Source organism: Chelonia mydas, chromosome 20 (genome assembly GCF_015237465.2).
Source record: "Chelonia mydas isolate rCheMyd1 chromosome 20, rCheMyd1.pri.v2, whole genome shotgun sequence".
In the NCBI taxonomy this organism is placed as follows: domain Eukaryota; kingdom Metazoa; phylum Chordata; order Testudines; family Cheloniidae; genus Chelonia; species Chelonia mydas.
Window position 1 is genome coordinate 18275643 of NC_051260.2, and position 15680 is coordinate 18291322.

Consider the following 15680-nt stretch of genomic DNA (forward strand, 5'->3'; position numbering starts at 1 on the left):
TACAAACAGGTACTGAGCTACAGTCCCAAAGACGAGACCTGGCCGGGGTGGGAGGGACAAGGTCCCAAAGCTAGCAGGATGTGCAGGAGTCCCAGTCTGGAGCTGTGACCACAGCCCAGCGCTCGCTGACGGCAGCTCTCTGCAGCATTCCAGCAGAGGCGAGCCGGGAAGGGGGCACCAGGGGGCACGCAGAGCTGACGTTTCTAGGGGAAGGGGGGTGGAGGGGTTGGGGTGCCCCCGAGGACCTGGCTCCAATGACCTGCTCCCCCTGGACTTCCAGCAGAGACACAGGGCTTGTCTCCGCTGTGACCTGGGCCTAGCTAGCATGGAAAACAACAGCTGCATGAGCGCACAGCCCCGCCTGGGACCCTGCCCCGCCCTGGAGCAGTCACCCCGCCCCGCTGCTGTTCCCGGAGCTAGCTGGCTCCGAGCTAACTGCGCTGTGGCTCCCTGGGCTGCGTTCAGGCCTCTGATCGCAGTGCAGACCTGCCCACGGTGCTAAGCTCTGCACGGTGGCTGTGCCGGCGAGACTTTCGCTGCCTTTGGAGGTCTCCCCTCCGGCTTAGCCTGGGAGGTCGGGGGGCTTTGCCCAAAGGTTGGCATCCCGGGGTGCCTGGCAGTGCTCCACAGGGGGATGCAGCCTCTGGAGATGACGTTGCATCTCTGCGAGGTGCTGCAGAGAGAGACCTGCCCTCTCTCCCCACGTAGGAATCGCCCCCTGGGTCGCTTTACTGCGGTAAATGTTAATAAAAGCTGTTAAGTTTTCTAACTGGTCTCAATTCCCCCGTCTGCGGTGGGCAGAGTCCACGAGGAGGCGGCTTTCCTTTTATTTCGTCTCGGCTTTTTATACATTCACACACAAAAAAATGATTAAACTTTTATTATAACTTGCTGCAAAACGGCTCTGAAGCCTTCCGAGGCTGCAGCCGCAGCTGTAAACACCAACAGGGCCCCTGTTAATAAATAAATAACCACTGAGGGAACGTGGCTGCGTTCTCGTCTCGTTAAGGCGCTGAAATAAACTAATTTTAGTGGCGGCGGCCGATGAAATGAAAGAACCGAAGCCCACAAGAAATGTGCACTCGGGTGGTTTAACAGCCAAAGAACAGCGGCAGCCCTGAACGAAAGATGGGAGTTTATACATGAAACCTGCAGGAAGAGGAATCTTCTCGGCAGTGTTTATGTAAGTGGCCTAACTATGCACCCTAGGTGCGAGACCAGGAATCGGGACACCTGGGCTGCAGAGATTCCAAGGCCGGGATTGTGATCATCCTGTTTTGTCTGAGCTGGAGAGCTTCTCTGCCTGGCGCGGGGTGGTGCCTTAGACAGACCTGCAGGAGAATTCAGTCCCTCCGGCTGGGGTGGACTTTCTGTCCATCTCCATGTCTGCGCAGCGCCCGGCACAGCAGGCCCCTGGTCTCCCTGGGAGCCTGTCGGTGCGACCGTAGTGTGTAATCAGTCAGTGCTGTATTTATTTAGCCTCCTATAGCTGCTCTGTCCTGGCCTCTGGGAGGTAAGCTGGGTGTTTGTTAAATACCCGCAGCTGGATGGGCTTTGCTAGTGACCTCGGTGCTGCTCTCTGCAGTGAGCAGTCCCCTCAGAGCTGCCTCTCGTTCAGCGGGCAGTTTGTCTGTCCAGAACCGGTGCACGGGGGTGACGCACCAGCCAGGCCGAGACACCGCGCGCAGCCGAGTGAGCAAGCAGATTGCATTTGCACAGATCTTCACACACGTCTCGCGCGCACCCCGGGCTACGGACACGGCGCTGCAGCGTGTGACGGGGGAGCGGATGCTGGCGGAGGAAAGCGGGAGAAGAGAGAGCCCCGGGCAGGCAGAGGTTGGGGAAGTCAGGCTGTAGCGTGAGCCTTCCCCACAGGACACAGAGCTGGAGATCCGTGGCCAGCACCTGTGTTCTACTGCTGTGCGATTACGGCAAACTTCCCTCTGCCGGAACGCTGGGCCCGGCAGTTTCAGTGTCACCGTTGCTGGGCGTATGTCCGTGTCTGCCCAGGTGCTGAGGAAGCCTGGCCGTGCCGTGCCTGGGGTTTGGAGCCACGTATCGCAGGGTTTACATGACCGTAACGCTGGGCAGTGGGGATTGCTCGTTCTCCAGCCCAGGCGGTAGTGGCAAGCATTGCCGCTGTCCCTTTCTCCTCCCACGGGGTGCAGGGTGGGAGCAGGGCACTGGGGCAGGGGCATCCCGGAGACGTCACTGCCACACTGGGAATTAAAGAGCCGGCATTGAGCCTGGGCGGTGCGGGGTGATGAACTGGGAACCGGTGACGTACCCTGTGCTGCTTCGTTTCCCCTCCCCAGCCCGCCCGCTCCCCCTGCAGCCTGGAGATGCCCGTGCTGTGTGGCTGTACGGGAGGAGCCAGCAGTGCGGTGTGGTGCCGGCTGTCGCAGGGCGGGAGCGCTCCCCTGCAGTCCGTTGGCCCGTAGCTACACCGGCCCCGTGCGCTGGGGCCTGCTCACGCGCACGGAGTAGCCCTGGGTGAAATTTGTCAGACAAATATTTTATTCAGCGAAAAATGCAGTTGTGGTCGACTTGAACTGACTCGTGACTCTGACGTGAATAGTTTCGGCCACTCGTGAAAGGGCTGCAGGAGGAGGAGATGGGGGCGGGGCTCGCACCCTAACCCACTAGGCTCACGGTTTCCAGGGGTTAGGGCGCTCACCTGGGAGGTGGGCGACGCAGGTTGAAATCCTTGTTCTGGAACAGACCCAAAGTCACCAAAAATTCCGATTCCATTTGACCCAAAGTGAAAGGTTTTTTCGTGGGTCAGTTCCATGGCTGTTCCAGCAGCGATGTGCCCAGCCCTGGTAGGGAGAGACGGTTCCTTGCTGTAGCAAACACGCAGGGTGGCTAGATAAGACGGACTAAAGAGAAACGGGCCCAGAGAGGCTGGGAATAGAAGGCAGATCTGCTGAGTCTCAATCCAGCGCCCTCCCCGCTAATTCCCGCTCCCTCCCCAGGCACAAGGCTTGCCAGCAGGTTCCAGTGCGGTGCCCAGAATCTAAACGTTTATTTGAAAAAAAACCAACCCCAAAGCTTCTGGCTGTAACCCAATTGCCATCCACTCGTGGATATGAATGGATTGAAACAAACCCCCACGCACACCGCTCCTGGTGCCCTGTGGCTCGGCATATAATGGGCCTCATTGTCACTCACCCGGTAACCCCTTTACATGGTGTTGGCAGCACAAACGGGCCTGGTTGTAAGTGAGAATCTGCTCCCACACTGAGTGTGATCAAAAGGAGGAGGGGAGCTGGATGCAGTGAATATGCTCGAATGAGTGACTAATGGCTGCTGATGCTGCCAAGCCAGCTGCCTGCTCTTTTCCCCATCTCTCTGGTGCAGAGCGAAAATGCTTTCTGCTTGCATGCCTGTAATTCATTTAGCACAATCATCTTTTCATTATGGGCAGGAGGTGCAGAGCTGGGAGAGGGCCTCATTAATTAAACAGAGATCAGGGAAGGGAGCAGGGCGTATCAAATCAATTCTGGCCAACTCTTTGCAGAATCCAAATGGGAAAGTCACCTGCAGCCTTCCCAGGGAAGGCAGAGGAGTGCGCTGCCAATGAGGCATCTCCCTGGAGCTCTGGTATTAAATCAGAGCGTCGTTCTGTTCCCAGGTCCTTATTAATAACACTCAGAACAACTCCGGTGGCCAGCTCTTCCTCCGCTCTCATCCGTGCTGAGCTCTGATTTCGGGATCTATATTGCATAGATCTGGGTTGCTTTGCATGATGGGGAAGGAGCTGGACAATCCTGCGGGTCCTGAGCTCTGGGCTTTGGGAAGTAGAAATATTGCTGAACTTCTGCAGAACTTGAGTTCATGTAGGAGGGAAATCCCCCGGGAACAGCGATAGAGGTGACGAATGCACCTAGAGAGAGAGCACGTGTCCCACGAACACACCGCCTGCTCTCGCCTGTACCAGTCCCCAGGGCTGCTCTGGGAAGGAGGGGCCGTACCCTCAAGAGCGCACCTGCTCTCACCGCTCTGTTTTGCTTTTCCAGGTGCAGAACCTCTCCCAGTCCATGGAGGTGCTGGACCTGAGAACCTTCCGCGACCTCCAGTACGTGCGCCACACGGAGTCCCTCATGAAGGGGCTGGATTCCCGGCTGAAGGTGGCCACCGAAAGCCAGAAAAGCCTGAACACTAAAAGCTTCCAGGTAAACCCTTTGCAGACTCCCGTTGGCCAGTGGTCTAGCTGTCTGTACTGCTGCCCTTGGGTGCTGTCAGCGCTGCGGTTCTGAGTTATGCCAGGAGTGCCTGGAGCATAGGGATGGGTGCTGCTGTTACGTGGGTCCAGCTGAGGCGATGGGGCAAGAGGCAGGGAGGCATAAGTGATGCCCAGGCCTTGGCGGGATTTGGGCATCGAGGTGGCTTTGCAAATCCCATTCTGCGTCTGCTAGGAGTGCCCAGAGGCACCAACTGTGACCAGCGCTGCATGGCGCCGGGTGCTGCACAGACCGTCCTGCCCAACGAGCTCACAGCCTAAATGCACGAGGCCAAGGCCTCATCTGTGCTCATGTCCTGCTGCTGTAACATGCCAGCCACAAACCTGCCCTAGGCCTGGTCGGCGCTAGGAATGTAGGGCAGTATAACTGCGTCGCTCAGGGCGTGAAAAATCCGCCACCGCCCTCATCTCCCACGAGCAACGTGGTTAAACCGACCTAGCCCCTGGTGTAGACCGAATTCTCCTGTCAGCCTCGCACCGCCTCTCAGGGAGGGGAGTGCCTGCGCCGGTGGGAGACCCCGCCTTTGGCCGAAGGGAGCATCTTCAAACGCCGCGGCACATCTGTGACGATGTGAGGACGGCAGGGCGGGGGGAGTGTTGACCTGGGAATGTGCCCTGGGGAGGGGAGACCTGAGAGCCTGTCACCTGAGCCAGGAGGGGGAGGGGGAGGTGACACCTCTGCCCAGGAATGTGGACAGAGGCTGCAGGAGGGAGCCTGCTGGGGGGGGTTGGTTTCAGTTTGGGGCTGGGTGGAGGAACGCAGGGAACCCCAGGGCTGGGGTCTGAGCTCCCTGTCCCCCAGAAGGACTTGACTGAGGGGTCCCGGTTGTACCCACAAGCTCTGTTTTGGACTGTGTTCCTGTCGTCCAATAAAGCTTCCGCTTTACTGGCTGGCTGAGCGTCTCAGTGAATCCCAGGAAGAGGGGTGCAGGCCCCAGAGTCCCCCCCACTCCGTGATAACGTAGGCAGTTCTGTCGGGGCTAAAAGCACTTACGCTAGTGTGGCTTATTCTGGTCTGTGCTGGGTTATGTGCGTTCATGGTGGCAGAATTGTTTCTGCACTGGAGCTTCTCCCAGCAGAGAGATGTCGGTGGGAGAATCACACCCAACCGAGAAGGTGCAGGGAGTGGAATGACCGGGCCCGGGTCTCTATTCCCAGTCCAGAGCCTTAGCCACATTTAGGTGTCCCTAAATAAGTGCATGAGTCAATGAAATAGGGCTCTGTCCCGGCAAACGTGCAATTGCTACCCAGCAAGTGACAACCAGCTCCCATGTGCCATAATGGGTCCACTCTGTGACTGAACACCGTGTAAGCACCAGGCTGATCCCTACACACAGGGACCTTCCCTGGAGGGAATGGGGTTCTTTCTGAAGCTGTCAGCCTGAGCCCTGACAGCCAAAGTGTGTTTGTGTCTCGGGAGCGGCCAGAGCCAAATGCTGAAACCTGGCCAAAGGAGGCGGAGCGGGGACCCGGAGCTGACAGTCGCAGAGCCGAGGCGTTGATCAAACATCTGAGCTGTAGCAAATGTCTTCGTGGGTTTAATCACAGCGGCAGGTGCCAGGCCCGTGGGACTGGAATACGATCCTGTCAAGAGGCAGGAGTCGTGGCCCAAGGACGCCGGCTGGGAATCATGGCCCTGGCGAGAACCGGAGAGAAAAGCCTCAGTTGATGGGAGCTGGAGGCTGAGGACTGGTCTTGGTCAGCGGCTTCCAGGAGACCCTGGCTCGCGGGGGAGCTCCTGAGGGGTGGCTGCAGGCACCAAAACATGCCTCGAAGGAGGACAAGAGGTAGGGTGGGGCCTTGCACCTGGTGAGTGAAATTCACCCCAGGGGATGGGCCAGCACCAGGCCCAGGGCCGCCCCCCAGCTCCTCACCCCCGGGCAGGGCCCAGCACCAGGCCTGGCCTCCCACCCTTCACCCCAGGGGATGGGCCAGCCCCGGGCCTGAGCCTGTTGTATTAAATTGAGTGGAATAAAGGCCCAAAGAGTGGAAGGTGTTAACACGACCCTGTTGCTGTCCAGGGTTCGGGGCTGGCACAGAGACCTCAGCCTGCTCAGCGCCATGGCAAATGTGCTGGGGCAAGGAATGAAACCCAAACAAAAGGCCGGTTGAAACTGAACTGAGTGAGGACTGAAAGCAAACGTAAGCCCTGCCTGTCGCGGTCTCTCTTCAGAGACTGGACATCGGTGAGCATCTCGTGCTGTCCAGCCCCCCCGTGGTGGTGGTCGGCTCTGGGCTGGGAGCAATGGGCACCTGCCTGCTTTTCACAAACCGGACCCAGGAGGGGGAGCAGCACTAGGCCAGTACAGATGGGGAAATACGGGTTTTGTTGTTCTCCGAAAGCAGGGCGGCTGCTCCGTCACGGAGCGATGTGTTGGGCTGGCAGGTTGGAAAGGGCCACCCGAGGGAGGGGAAGACGAAGCAAGATCTCAGACGTGTCCATCTGGAGTCCTCGCTGGTACAGCGGTGATGGTCCAGTGCCCCCATAGGCAGGCCAATTACCCAGGTTTAAACCGGCCAGGCCTGTTTCTGGAGGAGTTTGTCCCTGACGGGTTCTGGGGGATGCTGTTTTGCAGGACTGCGCATGCACCGGGGCTGGCCCATGCCATTCCAGAAGTACCAGCATGCACCCCCCACAAACCCCGGGCAGGCCCTGGCATGAAGCCTTGTTCCCCCCACAGCTCCTCACCCCGGCGCAGGGCCCAGCTCCAGACCCAGGCATCACTTAAGTCCTGCTGGGTTTAGGCCTTTGGCTGGCCCACTGCTTGGGGGTCAGTTTCACCCCACACGAGCAGAAGCAACAGGCAGTGAATGCTGCAGAGTGAAGCGTCTTCACGTGCCCTTGAGTTGGGAGGCCCAGGGATCTCAGTCGACCTGTAATGTGGCTTCCCTGGCCGTGGGCCCGTTCCCAGCACCCACGCCCCAAAGACAAGCTCCCTGCACCCTCCGCGGCTGGCCTGCCCCAGGCCCACCCCTGCCTGCTGCCCCCCATCTCTGCCGACTGCAAGAGGGGTCACGCCTAGCTGTGAAGCAGCTCGTGCTGGTCGCTCTAGATGATGGGATACCAGGGTAGATGGCACCCAGAGCTGCTCCGGTCTGGCCGTCCCTGTGTCCTTTGTGCCCCTGCCAGGAAAGCATAGTGCTGTCGGGCTTGCTTGGTGGAGGAGGTGTCTCCCACAGAACGGGCAGGAGCTGCCGAGAGGGAGATGCTGGCTGGAAAGTTGTTTTCTCATCTCTTCCCCCCTAATGAGAGAGCTTGTGGCATCCTTGCCCAGAGCTGCCACCTGCCTGTTTGCGAGCCGCACACATGAATATTTCATCCTGTTGTCTCCCCCGATGGTGCTTTGAACAGTCCTGCTCGGTGGAATCAAAGCGTAGCAGGTACAGACGGACTCTTCAGGAGCCCGCGATTCCTCTCTGCCGCAGAGGCGGGCGTCTATTCCGCAAGCAGGGGACGCCTGGGGTTCAGCAGCATTTTACAGCTCAGCGAGAGATGCTCCGACAGCTGAGACGTACATTCAGAACTTCCCACCCCCCCGGCCTGGCAAACTTCAGCCGGCATCATTAGCAGAGTCTGAACCCGTGGCCTTCAGCGTGCGATGTTTTCAAAAGCAATGCCTGATTGTGAAAGCCGCGGTTCGGGACCCCGAGCGGTGAGCTGCCTTAAAGGGACTGTGTGGTAAGTACGTGTCCCTGGAGATCAGGACCCTTTAAGGTGCCCCAAATGGGGCCACCCAAAACTCTAGTTGCATCTGAAAATGTCAGTCGTTGAGCTGCCACACAAGCCAAGGGAGCAGCTCCTCTGGCTAGTATCTATAGTAAGCTGTTAACCTCCCATGTCCGCTGAAGAGGGACAAAGCCCCTGCTGGGTTCGTGTGGATCACTGTTCGTTCTGGAGGCGGTGCCATGGAGCCTGGCATGGTGGGGTCTGGTGAAAGGTGCCGGCTTGCCAGCCCCGGGCATGGAACAGATTTCACATGGGAAGCGGCAAGGTGAGGTCCCCCCACAAACAGCCCCTCCCTTGGGAAGTCTGCAGTGATGCCTGTGGAGGATCATGGACATTACAGATGGAAAGACCCTGCCGGGCTACCTCGTCCCATTTCTGCTGGCAATACGGGCTTGTTCCCGGCTGCTTATTCTCCATGGTCTGTGGCCTCTGCGTCTCTAGCGTCTTCTGCATCGCCATGAGCCTTCCCCAGCACTGCAAATCCCAACTGCAAAAAACCAGCATCCACTGCTGGCGTCATAGCATGGGCAAAGGGAGTTGCGAAGTTGCAGAGCATTCAGAGGAGAGCCAGGTTTCAGAGTAGCAGCCGCGTGAGTCTGTATCCGCAGAAAGAACAGGAGGACTTGTGGCACCTTAGAGACTAACAAATTTAATTGAGCATAAGCCAGGAGACGGACTCGAGGTCTGCGAAACCTGCCTGACAGCGAGAGGATAATCTGCTGGGCTTACGGAAGAGAAGGTTACAGCGCGGCTTGATTACGGCCTAGAAGTGCCTACGTGGGGAGGAGATTTCCGATCCCAGACAAGGCAGAGCAAGAGGCAGCGGCTGGCAGGCGGCGCTAGACGAATTCAGTGTAGAACAAAGGCACGCGGTGATACCAGTGAGGGGACTGACCATGGAACAGCTGACCCACAGGTACAGGGGACTCTGGATGACGTGGTCTCCTCAGACCGCAGGCCACTGGGCAGGATGCCGGGCTCGTGGGGGTGTTTTCTGGCCCGCAGGAGGTCACACTAGACTGGTACCTCTGGGGCCAGAGTTAATGCTGCACCGTTACAGGCAAGCCCCTGCCGCTCAGCTCTTGCCAGGAGCCCTTTGGTCCTGCCTCCAGCAGCTCCGCTCAGGAGTCAGCGGGGGAGGCAGGGCCGTGGGCCAGCGCCAGGCTGACACCAGGAGAAGGGCCCGGCATTTGCAATTAAAAATAGGTAAACAAACAAATGCTTTTTCCTGCAGCCCCTGGGGAGGAATCTGTGCTGATAAATGACTGCAGACGGGCCGCCTCCCCAGCCTCTTCTCCATTCAATCACCTTCCCTTCCCCCCGCCCCCCCCGCTCCCCCCAGTCATTTTTCAGGTGCTCTGAAGCTGCTGTGATTAGAAACCATTTGCTGGGAGTGATGGCTGTTGATTTCTGCAGCAGATGGGAGAGGAACTGTAACCCAGCCAGAGCCACCGGGCAGCAGAGCTGCCAAGAGCTGCAATCTCCCCACTGCAGCTGGGACGGGAGCATGGGGGTCTCTGGAGGTAACTCACCAGTGACCCAGGCACCCGAGCCCAACTGACCCCATGTGAGGTGCACCCTGTGCTGATACGGGCCCTGGGGGGTGCCCCAAGACCCAGGGATGAGCCTGGGGCTGAGTAGGGTCAGAGCCTGCTGGGCCCTTCTGCAGCTGGGGTTTTGTCCTAAAGTCCAAAACCCTAAATAACCTTCCCCGCAGGGTGCTCTGGCCAGTCCCGTTCCCCAGGCCAGTGTCCATCTGTCCAGCCCTTCCACGCCCATCTATCCATCTGTCTGTCGTCTGGGCCTCCCAGATCTGCATCAAGCCGCACCAGCCGTAGTAACCCCCCAGCCGCCCGCCCGGCCTGTGAAGGGTGGGAGGTATGGGGGTCTTGAGGGGGATGGGTCCCGTGCGTCTAGTGGCTAGAGCAGGGACCAGCAATGGGGGGCTGCTGGGCTCTAATTCTGCTCCGGTGAGGGCCGTGTTGTAGTGGTTAAGAGCAAGGCGCTTGGAGTCAGGACTCCTGGGTTCTTTTCCACTCTCTTCCCATGTGACTGTGGGTAAGTAACATCACTGCTCGGTGCCTCAGTTTCCCCCGGTAGGTGGGGATAGGGACTCTGGCCCACCTCCCGGGGCACGTGAAGAGCTGCTAATTACCCGCAGGGCCCACTGCTCCCAGTCCTGGTGGGTCAGGCCCTGAGGAAGGCTGCACGTTGCCAGGCGAAGTGGAATGGATGAAACCCTTCCCAGCTGATGCCGGGGCCCAGGTGCCTGCTGCTTGCCACCAAGCAGCCGGGGGACTGCAAGCGCGACCGGCCCCTGCTACTGGCTCGTGGTTATTGGCACTGGCGTTGCCAGGAGCTGGGGCGGGGGGGACCAGCCGTTCTGCAGACGGTGCTGAGCAAGGTGGGGCTGGGATTCACACGGGCTGCCTGCATTAGTGGGAGAGAGAGGAGCCGGAGCCATTCTCCCAGCAAAGCCTGCGAGCTTTGGTTAGGAAAGGTCTCCCTGCTCTCTGGGATCCCTTCCTGCTTCACTGAAGCGGGTCTGCCAGGCTGCAGGGAGGGCAGGGGTCAGGACAAACCCATGGCCACCGGGAAGGACACAGCCGCCAGGGCCCAGCACCAGCTGCCTGCAGGAGGGAGCACAGCATAGGAGAATGGGGTTGTACAGATCCGTCAATTCACTGGCAAAGGAGCCTCAGCTGGGTACAGCTATCGTCTGGTTGTCCATCCCCATTCACACCTCTTTAGCTGTCTGTCTGTCCCCATGCACATGCCCTGCCACCCCTGCTATCTGTCTGTCCCATTGGATACGGATGCGCCCATCCCTGTGCTAACAAGGTGCCATATGCAGACACCTATTCTTACATGTCTCTCATTTTGGCCTTGCCTTGGGCAGAGGGTGAGATGTGGAGGGATGGGGGGGGTGAGGGGCAGCGGGCAGGGTGAGGCAGGTAGGTTGGTACCCTGCAAGAGGCTGAGTTGGGTCAGCACGTGCGTCCCTGTAGGCAGATGCCCAGAGCCTGAAGCCAGCCGTGTCTGTTCCGGCTGCAGGGACAGAGGAACCAAACGGAGAGTCCTGTGGCTATTCCCAAAGGGGGCACATCTCGAAGGCTGGCGGGAATGATGGAAACAGGCACTCTGGAATGGCCTTGAACTCTCCTGCTTCCAACCTCTAACAGCCAGGGGTCATGGGGGAACTTCCCCAGGGGGCAGATAATCCCAGTGAGGCTTCATGCACCTGTCTCTGGAGCAGCTGGTGCTGGCCCCTGGTGGCGACGGGATCCCAGGCCATTCCTCTGAGCAATTCCTCCTGCCCAGCTCCAGAGGGAGCATGGCATGGTGCTGGCTAAACCTCACCACCCTCCTGGGCTGATGGTCACGTCTAGGGCCAGCTGTCAAAGCACAAATCAAGGGAAGAGGCCCTGGCAGGTCTAGGAGCCGAGCGCTGCCAGGAGAGAGGTCCCTCCAGCTTGCTTTGCAGCAGCGGGAGGTGAGAGCCGTGGGCCTTGGCTCACTCACTGTTAGGGACCCCAGAAACGCAGTAACATGCAGGAAAGAAAAGGGGAATCGCTGTCGTCTCCTGGCCTCGTGCGGCTGCTGAGGGTGAGGAGACGCTCTCTGAAAGGCAGGTTGATTTATGGAGTCCTTGAGTGAAGGCGACTTGGAGAGCGATTTCCAGCCAGGCGCAGGTCAGCGTGGCCCAGGGGGGAGCCAAGGCCGAGATCTGCTCAGCCAACCCTCCTGCCTCAGCCCAGGGGAGGTGACTCTCAGGCCGGGTCTGCGCTATGGACGTACATCGGTACAACTGGGCCGCTCAGGGGGATGAGAAACGAGCGGCAGCGTTTGAAGTTCAGACCCGCCCTCCTCAAACCCAGCGCCCTAGGTCAGGCGGGCAGTGTTTGCCGTTAACCAGAGCAGCTGGTGGCGGGTGTGGAGGAGGAAGCCTGTGCTCGAGGCTGTAGCTCAAAACGTAAGAGCGGCCAGACTGGGTCGGACCAAAGGTCCACCTAGCCCAGTATCCCATCTTCTGACAGTGCCCCAGAGGGAATGAACAGGTAATCATCAAGTGATCCATCATCCCCTGTCGCCCATTCCCAGCTTCTGGCAAACAGGCTAGGGACACCATCCCTGTCCGTCTTGGCTAATAGTCAGTGATGGACCTATCCCCCGTGAACTTATCTAGTTCTTTTTTGAACCCTGTGAACCTTGGCCTTCACAACATCCTCTGGCAAGGAGTTCCACAGGTTGACTGTGCGTTGTGTGAAGAAATACTTCCTTTTCTTTGTTTTAAACCTGCTGTCTATTAGTTTCATTGGGTGTTATGAGAAGGAGTAAATAACAACTGCTCTTACTAGGGACGTTTGGGGCTGGGTGCCAGCCTCTCGGGGTGAGTTCTCTGGCCTGGGTGGTTCAGGGCAGGCTCTATAATCACAAGGGTTCCTTCTTGACAGTGAAATCCCCAGCTCTTCGCCAGTACGTCCTTCCTACCTCCCCCGGCTCCACCAAGAACCTGAAATCGACAAACAAGAGCGTTTCCTCTTGCTCGGTGATTCTCCACGTTCCCCCAAGGTGACCCTGCTTCGCAGGCCGAGATCCCTGCCAAGCCCCCGCCCCTCACATGTGCGATAAAACCAGAGGAGGCTATACCAAGCGAATCGGTTTGTGCGTGTGAGTTGGGGTGTTGACGGGGAACACTTGACCTTGCAGGGTCAAAGAGTGCGAGAGGGTCCCAGAGCCCAGACAGCCACACCGCCATCAAACAGCCCCGGGAGCCTGAGTCAGCTGGCTCCAGCCAGCCGTGGGTTTGTAATTGCAGTGTAGACGTACGCAGGTGCTGTGCCCAGGCTGGAGAACTGCCCCGAGCAGAGCAGCTGGTTCCCGCCGGGGAGTCACTTGTTCGTTTTTCCCCTCACCCCTGCATCCGGGTTGTGCTCTTGGCTGGCAGGTTTATCACCCCGGTTTCTAAGAGCAGCGCTCCAGGGGCGCGAGTCTCCAGGCCCCGAGACAGAGGGCGAGTCACACACAGTGCCTCCAGTGCGTGGCGTGAGGAGGGCGTTGTTCCTGGGAGCCCACGGCATCTCCAATGAGACGAGCGTCCGGCCGCGGTAACTCACTGGGCAGAGGCAGGCGTGTGAGGTGAGGGGGGAGGCAGCTGATGCAGCAACAGTCGCCGACCCTGTGGCACTGAGTCCAGGCCAGACCCGTGCCCTGGCAAGCCCGGAGATGGCACATGAGGCTGGCATCGATGGACAGGGGTGTCTGTGCTTCTGTCCACAGCACTCGGGCACAAGGGGGCCTCTGTGGAGCAGCCCAGGGCGAGTGACATGAACCTTGGGTGATGGCCTGGAATCGCAGCTTCTGGACCGTCAGTGGGGAGCTCAATGACAAGCTCCCCCCTTCCCCCCCTGGCTTCGTGCCTGGCAGGAGCTTTGCTCGGCTGCTTTCTGAAGCACCAGTACGTGCCACAAAGCCTTTCTCCAGCCCCGGAGTTCCCAGTGGCTCCGTGGTTCTGCAGCGGTTAAACCATCTCTGCTGCCGTCCACGGGCTCCTGGCATTGCAGGAGGTGCGTGTTCCCTTGGGTGGGGCCCTGCAAAGGGACTCAGGACTTCTGGGTTCTATTCCTGGCTCTGCTGGTGATCTTGGACAAGTCACTGCCTCCCTCCATGCCTCAGTTTCCCCTCCCACCCTTTGTCTGTTCAGACTGAGCGCTCTTTGGCATAGGGACTGTCTCTCATTCTCCATCGGCGCAGCGCCTGGCACGGTGGGGCCCTGATCTCGGCTGGGGTGTCCGTGCAGCACCACAGAGCCCAGGGCTCGGGCTGTCCCCTTGAGAGCTCAGCATGTTCTGGAAGCGCCTGTCCCCATGGGCCGGGATTGTCAAAGCCACCTGGGGGTCCGGACGCGCGGTTCCCGTTGGTTTCAGCGGGGGTTGTGTCTGTGCTCGGATGCAGGGTCTCTGGGTTTGGCCGCGTGGGGGTGGAGTGCCAAGGGGTTAATCCTCAGGGTGGGGTCCCTCACTCGCTCTCTCCCCCCCACCCCAGCTCTTGCTGGGAATGTTACTCCCCCGGGTGGCCGTTAATTCTCAGGGCTGCTGGCTGCCTGCACAGCCCAGCCTGGGCTTTTTGACTCGCGGAGGGACTTTCGGCCGTGAGTCTGACGCATTCCCCTCTCCGGCACTAAGCACCGCTCAGCTGCAGCCGCCTGGATTTAGCTCCAGGGTGGATTCGGTCCCGTCAATCTGGACGGTGATTTTGGTCACTGGCTTTGGTCTCCCCAAGTTGAAGGGTATTTTTCTGTGATTTAAGTCAGGCATCCAGGTCAGAGCCGCATGCACGTACCCAGTGCTATTGCGTTGCCCCCGCCTCGCTGGACGCCCCCACCCCCGCCCCGCTGGCACTGCCCTCCCCCTGCCGGTCCCTGAGGCTGGATCTTGGCAGCTCAGCTCGTTCCAGGGCCTCTCTTTCACACTCGGCACTCCAGCCGCGGTCATAAAAAACGCAGCAGCAATTACTGTGCCGGCTTTCCAGGGCTTGGCGTGCGTCTCTCTGTGCAGCCAACCTTGCCCAGAACTCAGTGCAGGTCTGCAAGGTGCAGGGAGCGGGGGAAGGCAGAGGAAATGCCAGGGGAATAATGGAGGCCAACAGCAGGCAGGACCTGCACCGTGTCTCGCCCCCGGTGTGGGCAGGGGGGAGAGCACAAAGCAGCACACACAGCAGCATCTGGACTCAGAGAAGCAGTGGGGACTAGCAAGCCCGTGGCCCTGGGGCCCGATTCCCCTCCCTCTCCTCACCCCTGGGAACACCACCATTCTCCTGGGGTCGTCGGGAGGGGGAGGACCGGCCCCCGAGTGCAGACGGGCCCATGGGAGCACCTTGGCTGGCTGCGTAGCGCAGGCCAGAGCTCCCCTCCCAGGGGCTAGCACAGATCCTGTAGCCAGCTACCAAAGGCCAGAGTCTCCGGTGCCTGGCACCTTACACCAGCGCCGAGTAATTGTTGCAGATCAGAGTCATTGCTGCTCTGATCTGCTTTGCACTGGTGTAAACGGGGAAGGGAAGCAACCTGCTCGGCCCCCGCAGTCTGGCGTGAAAGCCTGGCCCGTGTGACGACACAGCCTTGGCGCGCACGAAAGCCGCCGTGCAGTGACACTGGTGCAGGCGGCTGCCTGGGCTCCCCCTGCAAACGTAGTGAGGGTCGCGGGTGAGGTCGTGCTCGGGCAGCCAGCCCTGCTGTTTTTAGGGCTCTAGCTCGATCAAAACTAGTGTCCGGGGGTCTCCCCGAGCCGGCCATTGCTCCCCTCCAGCTGCCAGGCAGATGTCCCCTGAGAGCAGTGTCACTGGAAATACAGGTGCAAGTGAGCCAAGAAAAGCGTCCATGGATTTATCACACCGTTAGTAAAACTCTGCCGGGTTAATTCCTCCCCGCTATGTCCGTTGCTGTCGGGCCTCAGCGTCCAGCTCCAGGATTCTGCTCTGTCTTTGTCTGCTGGGTTCCAGAGCCCTGTGCTACGGGGAATCTTCTCCAGATGGGGACAAGTCAGCTCTTCACCATCTCTCTTTGAGAAACCACCGAAAGTGAGCAGCTTGTGTCTCGTTGTAAGCTGTCTTCCAAACCTTGGCCAACGCTGCCGGTGGTTTGCTGTTCACCAGCCATGTGCTCTGGGGGGTGCTGAGTTTCATCGCTTCTTAGGGCCAGAAAGGACCATTCAG

The 15680-nt window shown here is 59.4% G+C and overlaps 1 protein-coding gene across 3 annotated transcripts in view; it reads left to right on the forward strand.

Annotated features, from left to right (window-relative positions):
• OLFM2 (olfactomedin 2) overlaps positions 1 to 15680 on the forward strand; it is an 88546-nt gene that overhangs the window by 62045 nt on the left and 10821 nt on the right. For all 3 annotated transcript variants that reach the window (XM_037887708.2, XM_037887707.2, XM_037887709.2), the window contains one exon: positions 4020 to 4175. In XM_037887708.2, coding sequence (XP_037743636.1) covers positions 4020 to 4175 — 156 coding nt within the window. The remainder of the gene's footprint in view (positions 1 to 4019; positions 4176 to 15680) is intronic.